The 23,582-nt window shown below is 45.5% G+C and overlaps 1 protein-coding gene across 1 annotated transcript in view; it reads left to right on the top strand.

Annotated features, from left to right (window-relative positions):
* The window catches only part of LOC146178499 (immunomodulatory peroxidase-like), a 77,723-nt gene that overhangs the window by 39,978 nt on the left and 14,163 nt on the right, over positions 1-23,582 (top strand). The window contains exons 4-8 of the mRNA XM_084579987.1: positions 10,175-10,338; positions 15,845-15,989; positions 17,038-17,255; positions 18,390-18,587; positions 22,313-22,468. Coding sequence (XP_084436113.1) covers positions 10,175-10,338; positions 15,845-15,989; positions 17,038-17,255; positions 18,390-18,587; positions 22,313-22,468 — 881 coding nt within the window. The remainder of the gene's footprint in view (positions 1-10,174; positions 10,339-15,844; positions 15,990-17,037; positions 17,256-18,389; positions 18,588-22,312; positions 22,469-23,582) is intronic.

Below are 23,582 nucleotides of genomic sequence, written 5' to 3' on the forward strand. Positions count from 1 at the left end.
GCGGGATAAAAGGGTGCTGCGAATGTCAGTGATAAGAACATTCAGATGTATCTGCTCTGAAATTGAGAAAAAAAAAAAAGGACGTAAAGGGAGAGGAGGAAAGGGTGGTGAGGGAGAAGTGAACCATCCAACAAAAGAGAAAATTTTCACGGGACAACGTTACAGTCCTGTTGTCTAAAACATCCGGTTGCGTTGCTTGGAGGGCAAAAAAGGGGCAAGCTTTCCTTTGCCAGGTGGTAGTTAACTGGTGACACGGCCTTGCACTGATTGAGCGGTAGGCAGCGTGACGTCACGAGACCTCATCAGAAGCAGTAGCTGCAACAAAGGTAACCCCTTTGTGATGGGAACGTGCGATGGGATTCGAACCCTCTGGTTCCTTTTGATTCCGAGTATGATATAAGGTCTGTTCGATTCAGAACTGGTTCTCGGCACCAATTCCGAAAAAGTTTCGCTGGTGCTAGTCAGGTGCCGGCGAGGTGCAGTTCTGGTTCTATGGTTTATAACTAAAGGAGGCATTGTTCAGGTGCAGCTAGGTGCAGCGCGTCAACAGCGCCACACATTACTGGTGCGGCATTTTCAATCGAGCCAATTGTCTCCTCGTTTGTTCCCGTTGACCGCGAGCTGCAAGTTCTCGCGGTGCGGATATTTTGTGCCTCGCGAGGCCATGGACGACAACATCGTCGAAGTTCTCTGAAAGTGAGGACGAGGAACACGACGCCGGGCTTTCCTTCGCGATAACACAGTTATTACAACGTGGTTCAGACCGAGACCGATCGACTGGACAGACCGCAATTTACCACGTTCCCGTATAACTGATGCGCTGTTGCTAGATATTTCAGCTTTGAACTCCGGAGGCTATTCAGGTTGTCACAAGAGACCTTAGAGAAACTCGCCATTTTCCCGGAGAATGACGCCGGATCTGTCAACGACGAGAAAAAAATGTCCCTGAGTGGACTATCGATCTCATCGGCAGCGCGCGTTGTCTGGGAGCACCGTCAACACGTGGAACACTTTTCTGCACCTCCTCCTCGGAAGGTGCCGCGGCTCTTTGCACCAGAGCGGCACCACGACTGCACCAAAATCAATCGCGGACCATGGTGAAGGTAACGCTGAGAATCGAGCACTTGCACTTTGGTGCAGCGCACCATGAACAGGTTCCGGTGGTGCAGAAAACCACGGCTGAATTAAACACAACTATACTGTCCATAAACTGCGCACGAATGTTTGTACGGCTTGGTTAAAGCGGAGCTCTATATGTATGTCAGATGGCCTTTTCCACAGTGTAACAGCTACGATGGTATTCTGATAAACATGTGTTAGATAACAGAGGTGCAAATTAGGAATTATTGCTTAACTGACTAGCCGAGTGCATCTATACCGACGAGCATCCGCAAGGGAAGGCGCGAACGTGACCCATTAACGTGGTTATTCTATACCCTCAAGGATAATAATGTTTAAGTGTGCCCCAATTCCTTTAGATACAGTCGCATGCACCAATAAGTGCACATTTCGCCTCATTATTGATTTCTTATTATTTCCCGTTTTGACCGACTTCATGGTGCTGCCGCCACAATCAGGAAGTGAAGAAGTGGACGGATGAAAGAAAAGATTGCTTCACTGAGGTCGGCTGCGAGAAAGAAGATTGATACTTACTAGAAAAACCATTGTTGCTAAAAAGTAAGGGGAAGATTCTCGAATGTACTTTCTTATTAGTACGCCGTTCCACAGCCATTCTGGTCCCTATGCCCAAATCTAGAAGTTGGCTGGTAAGAAAGAAGTCTGATTAAAATTTGGAAAACGCAAGCGGAGTTTCGGGCAGTAGCGTTAGCACTGCCAAAGCTGTTCGTCTCTTTCAGCAGGGCAGCTATTACTGACCCTTTATCTTTGTGGTCGTCTATTTCTTCGCCTCTTGACCCATCCAATTTATTCACCTTATTTCCACTAATGCTTTCGCATTTGAGCCATCTACTAATGTATGAGTACCACGTCCCAAAAGTGTGGCATTAAAGAAAGCCACAGAAAAGGAAAGAACTTATAGCTCTAACAAACTCACAAATAGACACACACAGGACAAGCGCCGACTCCTTTTTTGAATTAACAAAATGAAACCTTTTTAAGCACGGTCAAAAACGTTTTTTTTTTTTTTTTGTCATTTGAAGAAGTCCATTTTGTTGTTTCGAAAAAGAAGCTGGAGTCGGCGCCTGTCATGTGTGTGTCTATTTGCGAGTTTGTTAGCGCTGTGGATTCTTTCCTTTTCTGTAAAATGCACCAATTAGCCCAGCAATTTACAAGTCGCCTTGTAAAGGTGGCCTTTAGTGGGTACTTGTTGCATATCCTGCCGGCTTCTGCGCACATCAAAGCAGTGAGCTCAAAAAGACATACTTTACTAAGAGGAACAGTCGGGGCCTCTTTTTAGGTCTCCAGATTATCGACCCATCAGAAAGTCACGGGGCAAGAAATAATGTGAAGCATGGCAGATTGAGGTCCTGACATGGACCCACTGCCGTACCTGCCTGTTTATACTTGCATATACCTTGTTTCGCCCATTTTCCCGGCTGTGTTTATTTATTGTGAATCAGACGCTTTAGACGTTTTCTCGGTGTTTTAAGGCTGGTTCACCACTTTGAGAAGAGAGGTGTTAGAGGAGCCCTTGCAAGAGCTGAACTGCTGGAGCAGTCTGCGTGAATTGGCGCATGCATGCCCGAGCTCGTGAATCAGTCCTCCGATATAAAGCACGGTGCGAGCTGATTGGTTTGCTTTTGCATCGTATCCGCAAGATACGCTTCATATATTATCTGTATGAAAAGTCAGCGTTACGTCTTTTAAAGGGGTGCAGTTCGTGATCTGTATTTTGTCGCAAGGGTAAGCTGCAAAACATTTTGAAGGGCACTTTGGACCAATAAAGTGCGATGAGGCGGAAGGCATTATAGCGCGGTAGATATAACCCTCCACTACGGCACCTCTATCTCCCTCTCTTTCATTTCCATCTTCCTTCTTTCCTCTACGGTACGGACAGGTGCCTGCGGAGGTGTGACAGATGCAGTGCCTTTTCTTTCCTGTAAACCATTTTGAAACGCCGCTGATGCCTCCTATGCTGTGGGCGGCGGCGTTCGAGGAAGCGCCAAACGAAAGGCACGCACGGACGCCTTGATCGGATGTTGTTGGTTTGGTTGGACAACTTTTATTTCCACTGGAAATAAGCCATTAAAGGCTTTATCCTTAAACCTAGGGCAAGGACGGCTGTGGAAGCACAAAAAGTTAGTGTCTCTATCTGCGGTTTATTATCGGTGGCAATTTCTTCCCTGTGCGGGGCGACGGTTGTTTTTGTTGTGGCTGTAGGAATAAGGAAAAGAAAATGCACGGGCCTGCTACTGGCTCTGTAGCTGAACCACCTCCGCTGCCTCGTGCAGACAGAAGAGAAAATAGAGAAGAAAAGGAAGAGGGAGAGAAAGACGCGCGCCGCAACAACAGCCGTCGTCCACCACCTAAGCGGTGGCGGGTGCAATGACGGCCTACAACAGTTAAAAATTCGGTGGCTGGCTAGCCCCCACCGCAAGCGGCGTTGACCTACCGTCCCAGCACCGTAGAGCCAGGAACAACGGTGCATCGTCCGTCGGGACTACGTCGCGAAACTTTCACTCGCCGACAAGTGCTGCTAGTTTGGTTTTTTGCGCTTAACTTCTCGAAGGGATTTAGGCTAGGAGAGACGCCGTAGTGGAGCAAGGGCTCCTGAAATTTCGAGCACCTCGGTATTTTTAACACGTGCACTGACATCGCACAGCAGACGAATGCCTCTCCGTTTCGCCTCCATCGAAAAGCCGCCGCCGCAGCAGGGATTCCATAACGCATCGTTCGGCTCAGCAGTACAGCGGCCTCACCATTGCGCCACCACGGCTAGTAGCCGGCAAGAACAGCTATCGAGATTAGGCCACCATCTTAGTGAAACGTGTTTAAGGAGCCGAGAGCCTGGGTTTTTCTTCGGTGGCATTTGGGGCAACTAATGCACCCATTTTCCAAATATTGTGGACATATTCATAACATTTCTCTCCGTTTGTTCTTGACCTTGAGATCGAGTGAGATTTTGAGGAAACACTTACATGTCTCCATGCAGCTGCCTTCTCGGTTGTATACCCGCATTGCTGTAGTAGTAACATTGAAGCAAGAACAGAAAACATCGTAATTAAAGAATAGCGTCCCTAAAGTTCTGAAAAGGCGCTGAACACGAGGATCTGACGAAGAACACTTCGAATCCATTCGTGAAATTCCACAAAAAAGCTTTCGGAGTCCTAACAATCGAGGAACTTTAACTGCAAGATTGTCGTGAAAGGACGAACGAACCGCCCCGTCCTCTAGAGCTTAGTTAATACACAAGGACACAGCCGCAGTCTTGGGCCACCCTTAAGTCTCAAGGTTGTGTGTTCCAATAGTGACACCAGTTTGAGAGCTCTAATTAAAAGCATTGAGTAGATGATGGTTCTAACGCAGTCATGTGACCAGAGAGAAGTGTACCAAAATTTAGTCTATGAAGCTTCCGATCGTCATACCGGCGTAGTGACGACAGCCTCCCAACTTCATTAAGAATTGGGCAGAGTTTAGTCTACTTACTCGTCCCCGCCGGGGTGGTGCCCCGGCGACGCCCGACTACTGTGCCGGAGTACCCGGGTTCGAACCCGACCTCGGCGGCTGCGTTTCGATGGAGGCGAAACGAAGAGGCGTCTATGTGCTGTGCGATGTCAGAGCACGTTAAAGATCCCCAGGTGGTCGAAATTACTCCGTAGCCTTCCACTACGGCTCCTCTTCCTCTCTTTCCACTTCCACTCCCACCTTCCTCCCTTCCCTTACGGCGCGATTGAGGTGTCCACAGAAAACAAGTGAGACAGTTACTGCGCCTTTCCCTTCCTATAAATCAATTAGACAATTAACCGGGGTGGTGCAGTGGTAAGACGCCCGACTACTGTGCCGGAGTACCCGGGTTCGAACCCGACCTCGGCGGCTGCGTTTCGATGGAGGCGAAACGAAGAGGCGTCCGTGTGTTGTGCGATGTCAGCGCACGTTAAAGATCCCCAGGTGGTCGAAATTACTCCGTAGCCATCCACTACGGCTCCTCTTCCTCTCTTTCCACTTCCACTCCCACCTTCCTCCCTTCCCTTACGGCGCGATTGAGGTGTCCACAGAAAACAAGTGAGACAGTTACTGCGCCTTTCCCTTCCTATAATCAATTAGACAATTAACCGGGGTGGTGCAGTGGTAAGACGCCCGACTACTGTGCCGGACTACCCGGGTTCGAACCCGACCTCGGCGGCTGCGTTTCGATGGAGGCGAAACGAAGAGGCGTCCGTGTGCTGTGCGATGTCAGCGCACGTCAAAGATCCCCAGGTGGTCGAAATTACTCCGTAGCCCTCCACTACGGCTCCTCTTTCTCTCTTTTCACTTTCAATCCCACCTTCCTCCCTTCCCTTACGGCGCGGTTGCGGTGTCCACAGAAAACAAGTAAGACAGTTACCGTGCCTTTAGCTTCCTATAAATAAATCAGTTTCTTTTTTTTTTTAGTCTACTCGTGTTTCCTTCAACGCAGACTTCTTTTGCAGTTAAAGCAAAATTTTAATCCCAAAGTTCGAAATGGAACGGGATCGAATCCCGGCCTCGGCGGCTGCGTTTCGATGGAGGCGAAACGAAGTGGCGTCCGTGTGCTGTGCGATGTCAGCGCACGTTAAAGATCCCCAGGTGGTCGAAATTACTCCGTAGCCCTCCACTACGGCTCCCCTTTCTCTCTATCCACTTTCTCTCCCACCTTCATCCCTTCCCTTACGGCGCGGTTCAGGTGTCCACAGAGCAAGTGTGACAGATACTGCGCCTTTCCCTTCCTATGAACCAACCAACTCCAGAGATGTCCACGGGACGCCTTTTTGCAATGTGAGGAGTCCCTCCGTCCCCTTCCCATTGGAATTTGTACGATAGTGACGCCTGCTCCCATTCTATTGAGGAAATTAATAGTTCACTTCTGCTGTGCTGCGTAGACCAGAATTTCTCTCGCAATATCGAACCTTGGTGAACATAAAGTGCCTGATGGAACAAGAAGTTTCCGCACTGTTATGCTGTGGATCAATGTTAAGGAGATGGTTTAACGTGACTGCATTATTTATTTACTTTATTTATTTGTACATACTGTAGCTCCATCAGGAGCTATAGCAGGAGTGGGGTAGGCGAAACGGAGTAGCGTCCGTGTGCTGTGCGATGACAGTGCACGTTAAAGAACCCCAGGTGGTCGAAATTTCCGGAGTCCCCCACTACGGTGTCTCTCCTAGCCTGAGTCGCTTTGGGACGTTAAACCCCACAAACCAGCAGGAGTGGAGTGAGGAGTGCATATTTTAAGAAATGACGCGAAAAAAAGAAGTCATTCGCACAGACTTTGTTGCTGCACTAAGTTCTAGCTTTGCTTTACTAAAACGATTCATACTTTCAAGATTGTTAACGACTTTTTACGTCTGTCTTCTCACACGACGGGACAAGTGTAATATAATAATATATAATTGGTTCACAGGAAGGGAAAGGCGCAGTAACTGTCACACGTGTTTCTGTGGACACCTGAACCGCGCCGAAAGGGAACTGATCGATTGGTTTATAGGAAGGGAGAGGCGCGGTAACTGTCTCACTCGTTTTCTGTGGACACCTCAATCGCGCCGTAAGGGAAGGGAGGAAGGCGGGAGTGAAAGTGGAAAGCGAGAAAGAGGAGTCGTAGGGGAGGGCTATGAAGTAATTTCGACCAACTGAGGATCTTTAACGTGCGCTGACATCGCACAGCAAATTATCGCGATTTATCCAAGGCAACTTTGAATTTTTCTTTTTTGTTTTAAGGGGGACAAAACGATCGATACATGTTTTAGAAACGTAATCTGCGCTGTTAAAACAACGAGAAGATGTAAGATGATACTGCGGTTTATTAACTTCACACGTAATTGAGATAGGAATGGCTTTATGATCAGATATGCCGTCGATAATTTCATATATGTAACCTTTCCTAAATATATCAGAAGACAAGAACACCAAATCGATCATTCCTAGCAGCATCATTGGTAACTTCGATAAGCACGAAGATTAACGAAAAGTATAGCGGCTCTTTATAAACGCTTGTTTCTTTGCCAGAAAACTGCATAGATGGCCAGTGAATGTTCGGTGCATTAAAATCGCCTATACAGATGAAATTAGATGAACCGAAGTTATTTTCAAACATCTTAGATTCGAAGCAAGAAAAGCCCGTGTAACATACAGTTTTACTTCATCGTGAATGACAAGTAGTGGAGCGAAAGGTCCTCATTAAGCCACGCCGTGCTGCACTCATAAAATCGTTGCTTTTTTAGCTCTGTATCTTTGGGATGTGTATTTTGAACGCCATTCTTTTCTTACATTCTTGCGAACACTTTAGGGCCCAAAAAATGCAAACACCAAATCAAGCTTCCTGAGAGACGAACGCGCACACCTTTATTCTCAGAACACAGGTGCGATTGTAGGGGCTCTAGTGGGTAGAAAAACGTCACCGGAGCTTCATAAATCACACCTATTTGACAAATTATCTCAACCTGCACATATACGTATAATGCACCGTTGTGACAGCAACCCACACTGCGTGGCGTATTTCTGCTCTCGCATACGCGTTGTAGCTGTTGCTGAATACGAGTTGGTAATTTATAAGAATAAACGAGCATCCACTAGGTAATTTGCTTAATATCACTCTCATGTGTTTCGCGTGGTAGGAAAAGAGCGTGGCAAGGTGTGACGCACCTTTTCCACCACACACACACCTATTATAACCACCCGTCAAGCAGTAAGCACACTTAATAAAAAATTCAATGCAAGTTAGGTTTAGTTCTCTTACTAAGGCTTTATTTCCTCTAGTAACAGGTTACTCATAGCAACACCTATTTCGAGTCGGTGTATGTTTAAGGCATGAGTTGCACTTCTGAGAATTTCATGCTGTTTTCATTCATGGGTAGCTCAGAATTAATGGTTCCAAAAGCTGTTCTGGCACCACGAGCTCCTCTACGCATCATATCCGCCCTTACTCTCACCACGTGACTTAATGCGTGCAGTGTTTAAAAGCGACCTGCTAGCCGTTCAGGAGAGAACCAGATTTAACACTGATCTCTCTCCCATGGCACGGAACACGTCTTTTCGGTATGAATCTTGTTGGGGTAACCCCCGTTTGTTTTTGCACGGCGAAGATGATGAAATATAGTAATAATGATAAAAAAATGGCTTGAGCAGTGAGAAAGCCATCCCATGAACGCGTTGACAGAAGCATATTGACGAAGGAAATTTATAAGTATATTCCAGAATGCCGGCTTATATTTTATGGAAAAAAAATTGAATGGTGTAGTATAGTGAATTCTTAACTAAAATTGGCCTCACTACTTTATTTCACGTAGTATTTTAATACGACTTCGAGAAGGTTTTTTTTTCATCTTTTGTAAATTCATTAGAATTTATTTGTGAATACTGACATGAAAGGTATAGTTACATAGTCGAAATAACGGCATTTATTACAATTAAAGCGCCCAAAACGTTTTACACTGAACTGGGATGTGTGTCACATTAATCAGCACGAGATTTACAAACCTCTTGAAGACAAGCAGAACTATTTTGCCCATCTCTTCAGATCATAGTATCGAATGAATTCTGCTGAAGCCCATGCTGCACAGCTAACAAGCGCTGTATGTGTGCTATTGAAAATGGCTATGTTTTTATATATCGTTATAGAATTTAAATTAGCCAAATTTAAAGCCAAGCAATATATTCCAGCAGTGTGGACTTCATTGATTTTTATTGTTTTACGCGAAAAGTGTCTGGCCATATTTCTCATGATTATCTGTGCCAATCTGCGATCGCTTAGTGCAAGCGGTGATCACCTGCCTAGCACCAAGTCCTGACCTTGATTGCGGTCGATGCTGGCGTTTTTTTTTTTTTTTGTAGTGTTAGTGAATATGTCCCCGTGTACATGGATTTCAGCCTTCTGTATTGGACTTCGGAAGATGACACTTAATCGCGAGCCCTTGAATTAGTAGTTCCCCCTATCTGTGCGTTGAGAACTGGACAATATATATTTATTAACCTATTTCGTACTAAAAATGTTCCATATAGTACAAAAAGTGTTCTTGAACGTAATTTTTCCGCTGTCTGTAAATAATATTACAACAAATATTCCCGCAGATCCCCAGTAGCTATTGACTGTTTATTTCCAAAAATGCGTTCTATCGTTCCACGATAGCCTTGATTATTTACTGTGAGCGGAAGACAATCTTCAGTTGCAAAAATCTGCTATATGCCGGAAGCTTCAGCCATGTCCTTCAATGTGTTCGTAAATGTTTCAAACACTATTCAAAGGTTGCGCTACAGCTATCTAAAAAGAAACGCGACCCATTGCTCTTCTAAGGCGGATTTACCTACTCGGTACAGAGGCAGCCAGAACATCGCGAGAAACGTTCAAAGTTGGGCCGTTCGAAAAGGTGGGCTGTCTCAATCAACATGTACATACATCACAGTATATCTTACAAAGTCCAACAGCTGCCCGCCAAGCATAAGATGCCCCAGAAAGCTGGTCTTGCATCTCCTAAATATCCTTCTCGCATAAAAACCGCACCCCATATTATTTTCTTCAGGAAAGCTCAGTTCAGTTCAGTCGTTCAGTCGTGTCCGACTCTTCGTGACCCTATTGACCATGTCACGCCACGCTTTCCGGTCTCTCACTATCTTCCTAACATCACATAACTTCATCTGCAGTGCCTCGAGGATGCCATCCAACCATCGCGTTCGCTGCCTACCCCTTCTCCGGCGACCCTCAACCTTTCCCAACATCAAATCTTTCTCCAGCGACTCCTCTCTTCTCAGCTATCCATTTTAAATGTCCAATTGTTGCGAGACGTAGAAAGGACAATGAAATTTTTTACTACACATACTCTCATATAGCTTATGGAAAGCTTCGGGTTTTCTAGCCACCCCAACCAGTTTTCTGCGCTTGATCAGTGACACCGAAGATGCTCTTCTGGCGCTGCAATTGCCAACAAACATTCTAAGGAATTAATCCAAAAACAGGACAGATAATATTAAACTTGCTTTATGCATGCTTATTGACGACTAGTTACCAGCTGCACTGTCGATCACTGGCGATTTCACGTCGCAGCTATGTGGTCACCGCTACCATCATCCTGACCTGTCTACCGTCGACGCTTTCTTGGCAACCGAGTCCAGCCGAAATCGATGCTGCAGCAGAAAGGGCGAGGGAGTACTTGCGAGTGAAGCGGCACAGTGACCTCAACAGGCTTCGTGCCAGGCGAGAAACTGATGGTACAATGATTTTTATTTATTTTCGTCACTATATTAATGAAATAATATTTTGAATAGGAGTCGGTGTTTCTTTAAGTGAGAGATGGAACAGAGGTAGAGCTAGACTTAGCTGCTTCGCCCTTCAATCAACGTGAGCTTATTAGTACTTGTCGCCAAAATGTGTGCAGTGGTAGAACGCTCTGTATATATGCGCCAGGAATCACAGCTTTTAGGCAAATTAGTGAGTTTTGTTGGGGAAGGAATATGGCGCTCTGCGCTTGTGTGTGCGTGTTCTGTCGTGCCCGTATTTCTCTGCTGCGCCATACTTCTAAAAGTGTGTCAGAAGCGAATATTGCGGGCTTTGCTCTCGATCCCTGCTCTTTCTTACGGTAAAGATGTGGAACACCCTGAAAAGTTGTTTGCATCTGTTGCGCTGCACGGATGCCCAAAACGCCGCGTTCACGCGTTCAAATTTTCTCTTGCACGTGCAAGTGCCTGCGTGATCTTGCGTTAGGACTGACTTGCACCCGAACGGAAGTTGATGAAGACGGCGACGCGCTGCGAGAGAACCTCTTTGTCTCACCATTATTAATAGCGCAGGTATTCACGTTTTGTTCCTGGTTCAATGTGAAATTGAGACTTTGGTCTATTGTGATGCCATCCCCCTTTTTTGTTCTAATAAAAAGTGTACTCAAGGTTTCACATTTTACTGAACAGGTTGGTGAGGTATCAGGTGCGGCTTTAATTTAGCAAATCCGAAAAATTTTGGTCGAGCAAATGGTGTACGGGGAAAAGTCTTCTTAGGGCTTAAATTGTGGCCCCGTTCACTACGTAAAGAATCTTGTGCACCAGTGTTTCTACAGTGCAGCATATTGAAACTGAGAAATATTGGTTATGAGGCGACAAACATAGGCTTGGAAGGGTAAGGAATTCTCGGTATTTGCTACGGCACAAGTCTGCAAAACATTATTGTAGCAAAGCTTCCCTAGGTCCCTGCAGGTTCTGCATTGTGAGAGAATGAAGACGCAATAAATGCTCAGAACATTCGCAACCTTCTTGTGGTGCTCTCAATAGGAGCCCATTGGCCGTTACAGCCTGTCTTTTTCCTAGAGTGGCGAGTAGGCCTTGTTCAGTTGTTTGGGGACCAACTTGTTTTGCGTATTTTTCTAAGGTCCAAAGAACCCCTTTTTAGTAGACGTGCTTATTCGGCGTCTCGTTGCTCATTTCTTTTACCTATTCGCACCGACAGGGCAGGCTCGCGGAGGAACTGGGGATTTCATATGTATGCTGCACACACCTTCAATTTCCCCAGCCTCTCCAAAAGTCGGATGACCCAAGTCCTTATGGAGGCTTTATTCACTTTAGTGCTGTACTGGCAGCCTTATGATGACTTTCTAGACAGTAGCGCTTGAAGAGCGTTAAATCGAATGTGCCTTGAATCTACTGTAAAAACATTATTTACCTTGGTTTGGTTTGGTTTATAGGGTATAACGCCCCAAAACGACTGAAGTTATTAGAGATGCCGTAGTGGACGGCTCCGGAATTTCCGCCTACTGGGGTTCTTTTAAGTGCACTGACCTCGCACAGCACACGAGCGCCTTGCTTTTCGCCTCCATCGAAAAGTGGCCAAAACGGCCGCGATTCGACCCAGCATTCTTGGGCTCCGTACTCGAGTACCCTAATCACTGCACCCCTGTGGCCGAGCTAAAAAACTAAAAATAAAAGATAAGGTGTGTTAGACACATTGACACGTTATAGGGCCCATTCATGCTAGGTTTCTTCTTTAAACTGCACACATCAATTCTCCCTGATGTACGCCACGCCGAGTCTTCACGATCGTCGAAGTCGCTATTCCGAAAGCAGCGCGTTTCGGTGGGGCAGAGCCGCATACCTGGCGACGTCCTGCGAATTTCACTTGTATAATGGGGACAAATTGTTTTTGTGTATAGCGGTCACTCGTTATGCAGCCCGGCAGTTGGAGGCCTGAGCTGCTCATGGTATCGTTTTTGAAAGTATTTACGTGCAATAAAAAAAAAAAAACCGCGGTGATAGATTAGTCGCATAATGCAGGGGCTAGGGACTTGACCAGCGCTGTTCTCCATGGGTACTAATAGTGTTCTCAACCGGATTCTCTTTTTCTCTTGTATTTTTTGCATGTTATGTTCAAATCACGGGGCGCGTAACGTAACATTGAGGCGACGACAGCGGTTCATACAAGACATCCACCAGGCCACGGTCTTTTGTTCTACGTATGCGTCAAAACACGAGAATAATTGAAGAGCGCAATGAAATCCGCCATTTCCGCTGTTCCGTTTTAGTCTTCACTCAGTCGTTGTTTCTAGCGTCAACTGCAGGCGAGCGTGGGAGCGATAACTGTAAATTGGTGCGCTATGCCATCGCACATGCGCAGAACACAAGAGCCCACGGCGGCGACTATTAAGAGGGCCTCATCGCCCGTGTCTCAGTGATTTCCCCAGAGAGCTTCCTTAAACGTCCATAAACATTAGGAGATGCAGCTCCCACTGCAAAAAGGTTGCTCAACTTTGCACTGGCCACGGAGTCAGCCGGCGACTGGGTGACGCAGCTGACGCTCCCTACGCATGACATTTGTTCGAGAGGGAAGTTCCAAAAGTTGAAGGTGGCCCATTACGCAATGCCGCCAGGTCTTTATCCTGCGATGCAGCTCCGTCGTGCTACGCCGCAAATCGTCCTCTCGGTCAGAAATAAACAGACATTGTTGTTCTATACTCTGGCATCGATCCGCATGAGTAGAGCGAGCCTACTTTCCGTCACGCATAGCACTAGGAAGCCATTAAAAAGCACTGTTTTATCGGTTCGTTGTTTTGCTTCCTCGGCTGCCCGCAGAGTAAATATTGGCTGAGCTCGCTTTGAAGGAACCATTAGCTTTCAGGCATTAGCCTTTCGCGCACACGATGAAGAAATTGAGACACAACGCCACGAGCGAGATAGCGAAGAGGGCTAAAGGTGCGGGGGTACAAAACACTACTGTTTAGTGTGAAGGAGCAAGCATTGACGTTTCTTTCAAGGCTCTAATTCACGTTCATCTACTTTTATTGCAGTGTAATGCACTCCAATAGAAATCTTAACTCTAATCCTAATCCTAACCAATTCATCGCAATGTTATTTTTAATCCTCAGGAAATTACCATAATGCATCTTAAGCCAATAAGAATTGCTCCGTCCACAACCGTCCAGAATCACAACCGTCCTCAATCCGTCACAGTCCACAGTAATTCAACTTAATCCGCCATTTGGCACTGTTAGCCTGGCTAAAACGAAAATCAGTGTGATGTATACTAATATATACTTAGATACTTATACGCCTCGCGATCTCGCTTCAGAGACAAACATACACATAGCTTTTCCTGTACCACAGTCATAAAAATTAGGACGACGTTTAAGCCTCGCCTTAAAGGGGTCATGACAGCTAATATTCAGCATAAACTGATTACTGCATTTCACTCCACACACTTTGAATTACAAATCCAGGAAATGTGAGCTCATTCGGTGCAGTAGATATTTTTAAAATGAGTTTTTATTAATAATATCGAAATCAGCTTTCTGGTCTGCAAGTTCCCGTGGTCGGTGTCACCGAAAAAAAAAATGTGTCCTTCGGTACTGCAGCCTGCATGCTCCATCGCGTATTTGTTCCTAATATCACACGAGCATTTCAAAATGGCGGTCGCTCTCGGTGGGGGGAGCTTCCCGATACCGTTTTCTATCGAATTCTTTTGTAATACGCGCCGCTCGATAGGCACTAAAACTTTGCGAATAGAATCACAGATCTGTATATTATTCACAGAAGTATAAAACGGCGATACATCGAACGACCCTGTCATCAGCCCTTTAATATTAAACGAGATAGCGTGCGCGCATCCCTCATTTGTTGCTGCTCTGATGCTATCTTGATAACACCGTCTTATTTGCGCCTTGTTAAACGACGTTGATGCTTTGGCTCGCATTCATAGGCCTTAAAGACCGACTCAGCTTCAGCCCTGCGTTTCGGATCGTGGGCAACTTATTGACATTCAAGCTCGGCTTCCTCCGCACACTTACAGCTTCTGCATTTAACTTTTGTACCTCGGCATCCCACCTTCGCTTCAACCATTCAGCTGCCTCATACCGAGCGTTCTTCTCCGCCTTCTCGTCGTTGAGCAGCACCTTGGACCGAAACAATTATGCGTCAAAAGTACACAAGGCTGATAAAAGCATTGGCTATTCGATCATGGTGTCCTGCTCTGAAAGAGCAATCCAGATAAATATATGCAACAATTTAAAGAGGAAGTAGCCATGGCAATATTATAACCCCCAATCTCTCGAAATACACCGTGTTAGAGGCACATATCGAGTGGAACTGGGCACGGAACGACCAAAGTGATGGTCATTTTTTCTGGCGAATCACATCTTTCGGCAAAGGTTCAGTGGATACGCCTCAGAAAAGGAAGAGGCGGAGGACACGGGCTAATAACAGCGAGGCCATATTTCGTTTTTTTTTTTTTTGTTTTGATCATGTAAACGTACATATTGTTACGTGGTCACATGACAAGCGATGGAACACGGCAGCACAACAGAAACCGAACGACGTGATGACATGATGATGAAATATGATGATGAAAAAGCGAGCCTAGCGCGAGCACTCCGCCCCGCGCCACTGCCCGCTTCGTCGTCTACGTAGCATGACCCAGGGTCACCGAGCGATCGCCCCGATCGATTGCTCGTAATCCAACGCATGATTGGACAAAAGAACACAGCGGAGGACTCGAAGATGAAATGATTGTCACCACAATGAATGCGAGATGGGATGAGTGCTTGCCTCGGAGAATCAGGTCCAATGTTCACCGTTTGCCGAAGGCCAAGGCCCCTGGACACGCCGGACGGCTTGCGCGGGGTTGCTGTCTTCGCTCGAATGGTCGTGAGGTTGCTTCGGCGTGGGGTCGGTCGGGTCAACTTTGGGCTCTTCCTGGTCATCACGTGTTGTGGTCAGGGCTGCTGACGAGGCTATGGAGAGCGGCTGGTCGGGTCTGAGCAGAAAGGGCTGGGCGGAGCTGTGAGGCGATCGCCACGGGTTTTCGGCCGACGGTCCCGGCTTACAGATGGCGTCGATGCCCCAATGCGAAGATGGGGATGACCCGCATCTCCAACCGAACGTTACGTGGTGACATGACAAGCGATGAAACACGGCGACACAACAGAAACAGAACGACGTGATGACATGACGATGCCATGTTTCAAAGGGCCAAGAAAAAGGAGAAGAAAACGTAACCTCCCCATTTCAGTATGTACCATGTCTCAAGAGGCCAAGAAGTATTCACCTTTTCAGAGCGTTTTTCTTAGGTGAGGCAAATAATGACGGCTGTAAAAAATCTGAAGAACCATCGGTCGATTCTGTGCTTAGCAACTGAGGTATGATGTTCGTGTTGGCGCTCTCTGCGATTTAAGAAACTCCCCATATTCCACAGCACTTGTGGGCAGTGCAAAGGGACAGACCTTTCCTCCTGCATTCGCAGGCCTTGGAGTCTCGCGCACGTCTTCCAGCGGCTGTCCATACGCCTCCGAGCGACACGCCCACTCACGACGAGCAACCAAGGATGCAGTGCAGAATGCAGAGGTGGCCAGACTCTTCGAAGAGACAACCAGGGAGTTGCTCAGGAGGTTGGTACCAATAGTTTTAATATTACAAGCTCGATGAACTTCGGGTAGGAGATGTATTGCAATTAATTTTTGTCCTGGGAGGGTGGAGAGCACTTTAAGCGTGAACGAGGAATACCTGACAGCTTCTTTTTACCAAAACAAGTGTTCGCTTCATCTACTGGCCGGTTACAGAGCTAATGGCCATGGGTACACCTCAGGCGTCCTGGACATATTTGTTACGGAGAGCATAGGGCCGTAGATCGTGGCAATAATATCCCAGTTATAGTATACGCGTTGCACTGGCTGTAGTATTCTGAGCTGTAGCCGTATTTTCAACAGTAGTAAAGTTGTAGCAGTTTTGTTGGAAATTTTGAACCTTAACTGTACGCGTACACCTGATGTAAATAGTTTTGTTGGAAACGGGGCTCAACGAAAGAGTGGTAGACTAGAATTAGTATCCGAAAACGAAAAAAACGCACGAGGTAACCAGGAAATTTATAAAGACCAAAGTGTATGCAAAATCAAACAAAACACTGTCAGATAGGGTATCACCAATGAAGCTCAGACACCTCGGGTGTTTCCAATAATTGCTCGTTAATAGTTTTGACGACTAGCCAACGAGGTTGCGTAAAGTACGATCGGCATTCATAACCACAGTTCATAACCATTAGCTAATGACAACGCGGCGTACAGGTGAGTAAATTTGAAAGAACCCGTTACGAATATTTAAAGCAGGTTGTTCGTCTTACAAATGGTCTCGTTTCCTTCTCTTGATTTAATCTTTCTAGCCCTCTTGGCAGTTCAGTCTCACATGAACTTTGAGAACGCTTACTGACTTGAACTTTAAGTCTGTTGAAGGCGTTATTCGGAGCATGGTATCTCTATGTTGTAAGCAAAAACGGTGGTCATTGCTTTTTTTTTTTAACGCCCTCGGTGTATATAAAAAAGGAATATGTAGCGTTTTGGTATCGAATGGCTGCAACCAAACTCTCAAACAGCATAATATTGCACACTGGATGTAAAGAGTATGAACCTCGCTTCAGAGTTACTTTTTCCCCTCGTCCCCCAGCACTGACGGTGAAGAAGCCCGGCAAGACACCAATAACTTGGCCGGTGCGAGCGTGTCTGGTTCAGCGCTGGCCACCGCCTGCCCACAGCCCAACTTGTCATGCAGTCCAACCAAGATGTACCGTGAAGCCGACGGCAGCTGCAACAATCTTCAGAATCCGGGTTGGGGACGGGCCGGTTCCTGTATGACTCGCCTCCTGAGTCCCGCGTACAGCGACGGTACGTCCCTTTACAACACAAAAACTGAGCATATGCCAATAAACGTTGGCAGGGTCAGCAATTAAGTCAACTGACATGAGTGCGGATGCACAACTTTGTGCAGGCATTTCGATAACGGCAACGTTGCCGATGCTTGCCGATGTTCCTTTAGTGTCACTGATCAAGACGTTCTTGGTGAACACGTTAATTTACTATTAAGGCCAGGTATAATAGTAAATGAGCACGTATATCTCTGCCGTAGCCTTTCCCGGGTACCCTGGCATCAATACCTCGATTTTTAAGTATTTAGTGCGCTTACAGAATACGCAGAGGTTTTCCAAAACTTCGAATTGGAACGACTTCGTTATACTTCCTGAACCGAAGAGCTAACCACAAGTAAAGCGCGGTGATGACGTCAGCTTTAAACCAAAAATTAAAACCTCCTAACCAACCACTGTCATAGAGAAGGGGGTATTTACACCGCAATGCATGTTTTAAGGGAATAGAGCCGACCTCTACCATATGTTGGCTGCAGGCCAACATAAAACTGGATGCCAATCCTCAGCCAATGCAAAATCGACTGGAAGCAATGCTGTCCTCCTCAAGTAAGGAAGAAGTTTGCAAAATATCGCACAACAGGTACGGGAACATCAGGCCAGTATAATCCCGGATTAGGGATGCTACCCACTGACTTCTTAGAAGTCTATAAAATTTTCTACATATTCGCTGACTAACGATCACTCATGCTCATATCGATTGCTGTATAGCAATAGTTTGAAGCTTGCCTTTACCAGTTTATATGGTTGAGAGTTGGCGGCACAAAGGGCTACCTGCTACGGTCCTCTATTAACAAGTCCGCCATTGGCTTGACTGTCTGAGATAACTCTGCCAATGTGCGCACTTTCATCATCAATCTAAGCAGATTCATACGTCGGGGTTCTATTTACGGGACTGTATATCAAGTGGCGCCAATGTACACTCCTGCTAGAGCACTGGATGCAGTCCTGGCATTCCCTACAGTTCAACGCCCTAGCGCCCAGATCTATGAGCCATCGTTTCGGATTTTGCTACCTTTATTGTTTTTACACCACGTAACTGAAAAGCGGTACACTACGTTCGGTTTCGAAGGCTGCTTGTCCCATCGATAATTTGCAGGAATCAGCAAGCCTCGAGTGGCAACGAGCGGAGCTCCTTTGCCAAATGCACGCAAGATATCCTACATGGTTCATCCAGACGCCAACAACCCTGCCACCGACATTACGCACATGGTGATGCAGCTTGGACAGTTCATTGACCACGACTTCGCTCTAGCGCCGCTAGAACCTGACCCACAGGAGATTGTCAACCTTGGAAGTAAGTGGTTCTCTATCTTTGCCCACTTCATGTTTTCGTTTTAAATTTCAATATGGTTAAGCGTTCATTATACAATAAGCAGCAGGAAAAATGAATGGTGATATTTCTCTGCTATTGCACACAGGGGTGTTTTTAAGGTGATCTTGAAGTTCTCTTCTTTGCCACTTGTGATCAATCTCTGGTCATTAACATCATTATATATTGATTCGTTAATGACCTCCGAAACGATTTTCATCGTGAGTAAGATGTCGGACATTGAATACATTGGACCCTATTGTATAGGGATTCTTACCATGTTATTCAGCACTACATAAATCATGCGGATACGGGAAGAAATACACAGGACGTGCGGAGACTCACGATCATAAAGGTGTCTGGTTTGACGAATGAAACAAAATGAAGAGCCCGCAGTAAAAGAAAGATCCCTTAACAAAACACGCTGCCGGGCTTGTCGGCGAAGAATAGTTTATTAAAAAGTTATTCAGCGGCGAGATGTTTCATGAATACTCGGTCATGTCCTCGCGTACCTCCTTCGCTTGCTTCGTCTGCCGTCGATTCAGGGAATTGTTTAAACAAAACAAAAAAAAAAAAAAACAAAAGAAGGGGGTTGACTTTTCACGGCGAGCTAACGTGAGACCCTAAGAAATGAAGTCACGCTGACCCTATGATTTCTTATACAATAATTCGTAGGAGAAAATGAAACAACGTGGAATCATGAGGCGTGGGAATGAAAAGTTTTAACTTGCACGTAAACAGTCATCTCGATATTGATGCCTTCTGCGTGTCATGAGCGCTGAAACTTGTTCAGTTAATGCCGAAATTTTATACTGTCCTTGAAACATCTTTCATTTGTACTTTATAAAACAAATGGATTTTGTTCTGGTATTGATCTGCCCAGTATTTTTATTAATGCGGAAGCATTACTTCGCTATGTTCACAGATTTCTGCCCTGAGAACGTGTCCGCTAAATCGTGTCCGCAGCAGTTGTGAGTAATTGAGAAGTGGTAGAGGTAATCAGTGGTGTCAATCGATAGAGAGTGACGTAATGTTGTGTCAAAAATTAATTAGGTCAATAAGTTAGATTATTAATTACAATAACTGGTTCACAGAAAAGGTAAGGCGCAGTATCTGTCACACTTCTTCTGTGGACACCTGAACCGCGCCGTAAGGAAAGGGATGAAGGTGGGAGGGAAAGCGGAAAGCGAGAAAGAGGTACCGCAGTGAATGTGACGACAAGGATGTGACGTCACGCAACCATAAGTACAGCCGAGGGCAGGGATTGGCACGCAATTTGAAAATACCGAAGACTAAAATGGGTAAACAAAAAGTGAATTAAGCAACTGGAAGCAACAAGAAGCAACCAGAAGCAACCAATGGCAGCATCCGTGCTTTCGTATTACTCCAATGCATATTCTGCAGTGAAGCTGTAAGCCGAAACCACCCGTAGAGTTCTATGGCATGTGCTGTGGTTACGCATAATAATTTCCTATTCAAGTGAATGCTGGTCATATCTACGTATATTGAATTTTTCTGTTGGACTAGTTGGCTCATATTATTTAAGGGCCCCAAAAAAACTTAACAGATACAGTGACGAAAGGAGAAAACGCCTTTTCATTTCGCTCTGTCGCCTCCTTTCATATTCGTTCCGTTATTTCCTGTCTTTGAGAACGTTGATGAACATCTCCATAGAATAATAGTATTTCTTATTTTTCTCGCCTTTAGTTAGCAATATAATCGTGTGACCAATGTGTTTAGGATTTGTTTGTTTGTTTTTTGTCGCTATTTATTTATTTATTTGCACATACAGCGGTCGTGTGAGCGAGACTGTTTCAGTAACAGTTTCAGTAACATGAATACCGGTGCCCTTGTGTTGGCACATCGAAGAAAAAAATAACAATTACACAGGTATGAACCAATTGCCGTTACTAGTCTGAGAAAAGATGGCAGTCACATAAACAGAGCAAAGATGCACTTGCACTGGCAGCCATGTGTACCAAATGACGTCCACAAAAACTACGAGACACGTTGAAGATTACGATGCAAAACACATTAGATAATGCCTGCCTGAAATTACCGGCGCAAAACACTTGCGAGGGAAGATAATTTCAGTGCCTGATATGATGAGAAGGAAGACGATTTAAAAAAGTTATTGCGTGCGTAGGCAGGTAGTGCCCGGCGTTTTTTGGTTAAATTCCATTGACTTGGAACACATTGCGAACAGGAATTTCAGTCTGCTCTCTCTCTCTCTCTCTCTCTCTCTCACACACACACACACACACACACACACACACACACACACACACACACACACACACACACACACACACACACACACACACACACACACACACACACACACACACACACACACACACACACACACACACACACACACACACACACACACACACACACACACACACACACACACACACACACACACACACACACACACACACACACACACACACACACATGGGTTTAGCCCCGTTTTATCGAGCCGTACGTACGTGCCTGAGAAGACATGAATAGCGTCTCGAGGCACATGTCCCCAAAAGGTGTGATTTCCGTCTTAAAAGTTACAAGTTATTTCGTTTCGTGATAAGTGATTAAGAGGGCAGCAAAATGAATGCACCGTTGAGAAAACACGCAGAGGAAGTTATACTCTGAAAGTGGAGCTTAAGTGCTCCCCGAAAATATTTTTCACGTTTTACACTCATGTTTCAAATTTCTGTGTTTCTTTTACGCAGCTCCTTGATTGGCTTTTTGCGTTGCCATTATTCTGCGGATTACATCGAGTAAATAAAACCAATTGGTGCTCATATGGAATACCTCAGAATGCATTAAAATTGAATGCTTGCATTTGTCTCGAAGCAAAACAATTGAAGAGCACTGCAGAATCTACATTGGAGTAATGCGAAAGCACGGATGCTGCTGTTGGTTGCTTCTGGTTGCTTCTAGTAGCTTAATTCACTTCTTGTTTGCCCATTTTAGTATTTGGTACTTTCAAATTGCGCGCCAGTCCCTTCCTATGCCCTTTTTTTCGGGTCTGCTTACGGTTGCGTGACGTCACATTCTTGACTTCATATCCACTACGGCACCAAGGCTAAATTAATACTATGCGATAGCAAAAATGCGATCAGAAATTTTGGGAAGGGAAGAATATCAGAAGAAGCTAAACGAGTCCTCGAATCGAGGCCGCTTGAGCGCAACGTGGAAATTATATGGATACCAGCACATGAATCCATCGCAAGGAATGAGGCTGCTCACGAGTTTGCCCGAGCTCTCTATCACCGGGCGGCTGCCGAGCAGCCCTCTTTCATGGATATAAAAGATAGCCTAATCTTTCACACCCACCTTCCTCCCTTCCCTTACGGCGCAGTTCAGGTGTCCACAAAACTAGTGTGGCAGATACTGCGCCTTTCCTTTCCTGTGAACCAGTTGTTCTAATTAATTACGTAATTGAAATTAACTTATTGGCCTAATTATTTTATCTGCAGCAACATTACGTCAGCCACTATCAATTGACACCACGCATTAACCTCTACCGCTCCTCATTTACCCTCAACTACTGCGGACACGATTTTGCGGACGTGGTCTGCGGACATGGTATGCGGACAGAAATCTGTGAACATAGCGAAGTAATGCTTTCGCGTAATTAATAAAATATAGTCGACTGTGTTCTAGCAACCTCTGCCATCAGTGCATACGACCCTTCTGTACAGACCCTAACAATGTGATCGACTGCTGTTCGCCGGCTACGCGGAACATGTCCGAGTGCTTCTCCATCGACATCCCTGCCGATGATCCGTTCTTCTCTCGCTTTGGGAAGACCTGTATGAACGTCCCAAGGTCGGCGCCTTGCAGCCGCTGCCAGCTAGGTAAGTGCTCATTGGTCACTGGCTTTATATCAACTTTCTGAAGGTGTAAACACCACAAAAATTTGTCTACGGGTAATAGAGCTCTCATGTAATTTGTCTACATGTAATTGAGCTCTCATGCAAGTATGCCTTCCAGAAATATATGAATCACAGCTAGACATTGAAACCTGAAATGTAGTTGAGCGAAATAATGCTTGCATGCCTTATGTGAGATTCACATAATGCGTATTTATAATAAAATTCCGCTCTCTGGCGTGTTATTTCCCAGGGTGCTTTTTGTACACTTGCGGATTTGTATTTAAAAGCCGATAAGTGTCTGAGCGGTCTGTATGGATTTGTTGTACACAATAGCGTGCATCATGCACGTGATAGCACTTGTTGATAGCAGAACAATTACTTTTAGCTTCAATTTAATGCGCAATATTATATGTCGAAATTGGAAACATCTACCTGCAAATGTGTGGTGCATTATTCAATTTCTTAATCAGCACTATGTTTCGAAATATTAGATGTCAATAAAAAGTTCTTAAAGCACATTCAGTTAGCTTTCCAGCATTGCGCCTTGTAAAAAGTCGTCACTTGCAGGTGCTAAGCTTGAAAGACAGACGCTGAGTGTATATATTATTCCATGATATAGAAAACCACAGCATCAGCCTAGCGACAATACTACGAATATCGACATCATTGCTGAATAAGACAGTTTTTAAACTTTCATCACTTATTGATGGAATTTATTGTTGCGGCATAATCTGGGGGTACAGAAATAGCGTTATTGCAGATTCGCTTCCTGTAAAGTCTTTCTACACCTATAGTACGGCTATTCACACAAATATTTAACATGTTAACGTAATACTTTGGACTTGAGCATAATGGGTATTTAGACATAGAGAAGGGCCCACTGTACAAGAAAGGTAATTCAGTAAAACACGTTGTTGGGCTAGTTGGTGCATTGCATGAAGTAAGACTAACCGGCCAAGAAGACGGACGCAGGAAAAATCGACACAGAAACAAAGAGGCTGGACACAATACTCGAATCCAGTCGTACAGCAACCTCACTTGTCTCCAGAGCTCCGACTTCAGAATGCGGCAGATGCGTTTCGCATGGCCGAAAGAT

The sequence above is a fragment of the Amblyomma maculatum genome, chromosome 9, assembly GCF_055883805.1.
Source record: "Amblyomma maculatum isolate TAMU_Amacu chromosome 9, ASM5588380v1, whole genome shotgun sequence".
Lineage (NCBI taxonomy): Eukaryota > Metazoa > Arthropoda > Arachnida > Ixodida > Ixodidae > Amblyomma > Amblyomma maculatum.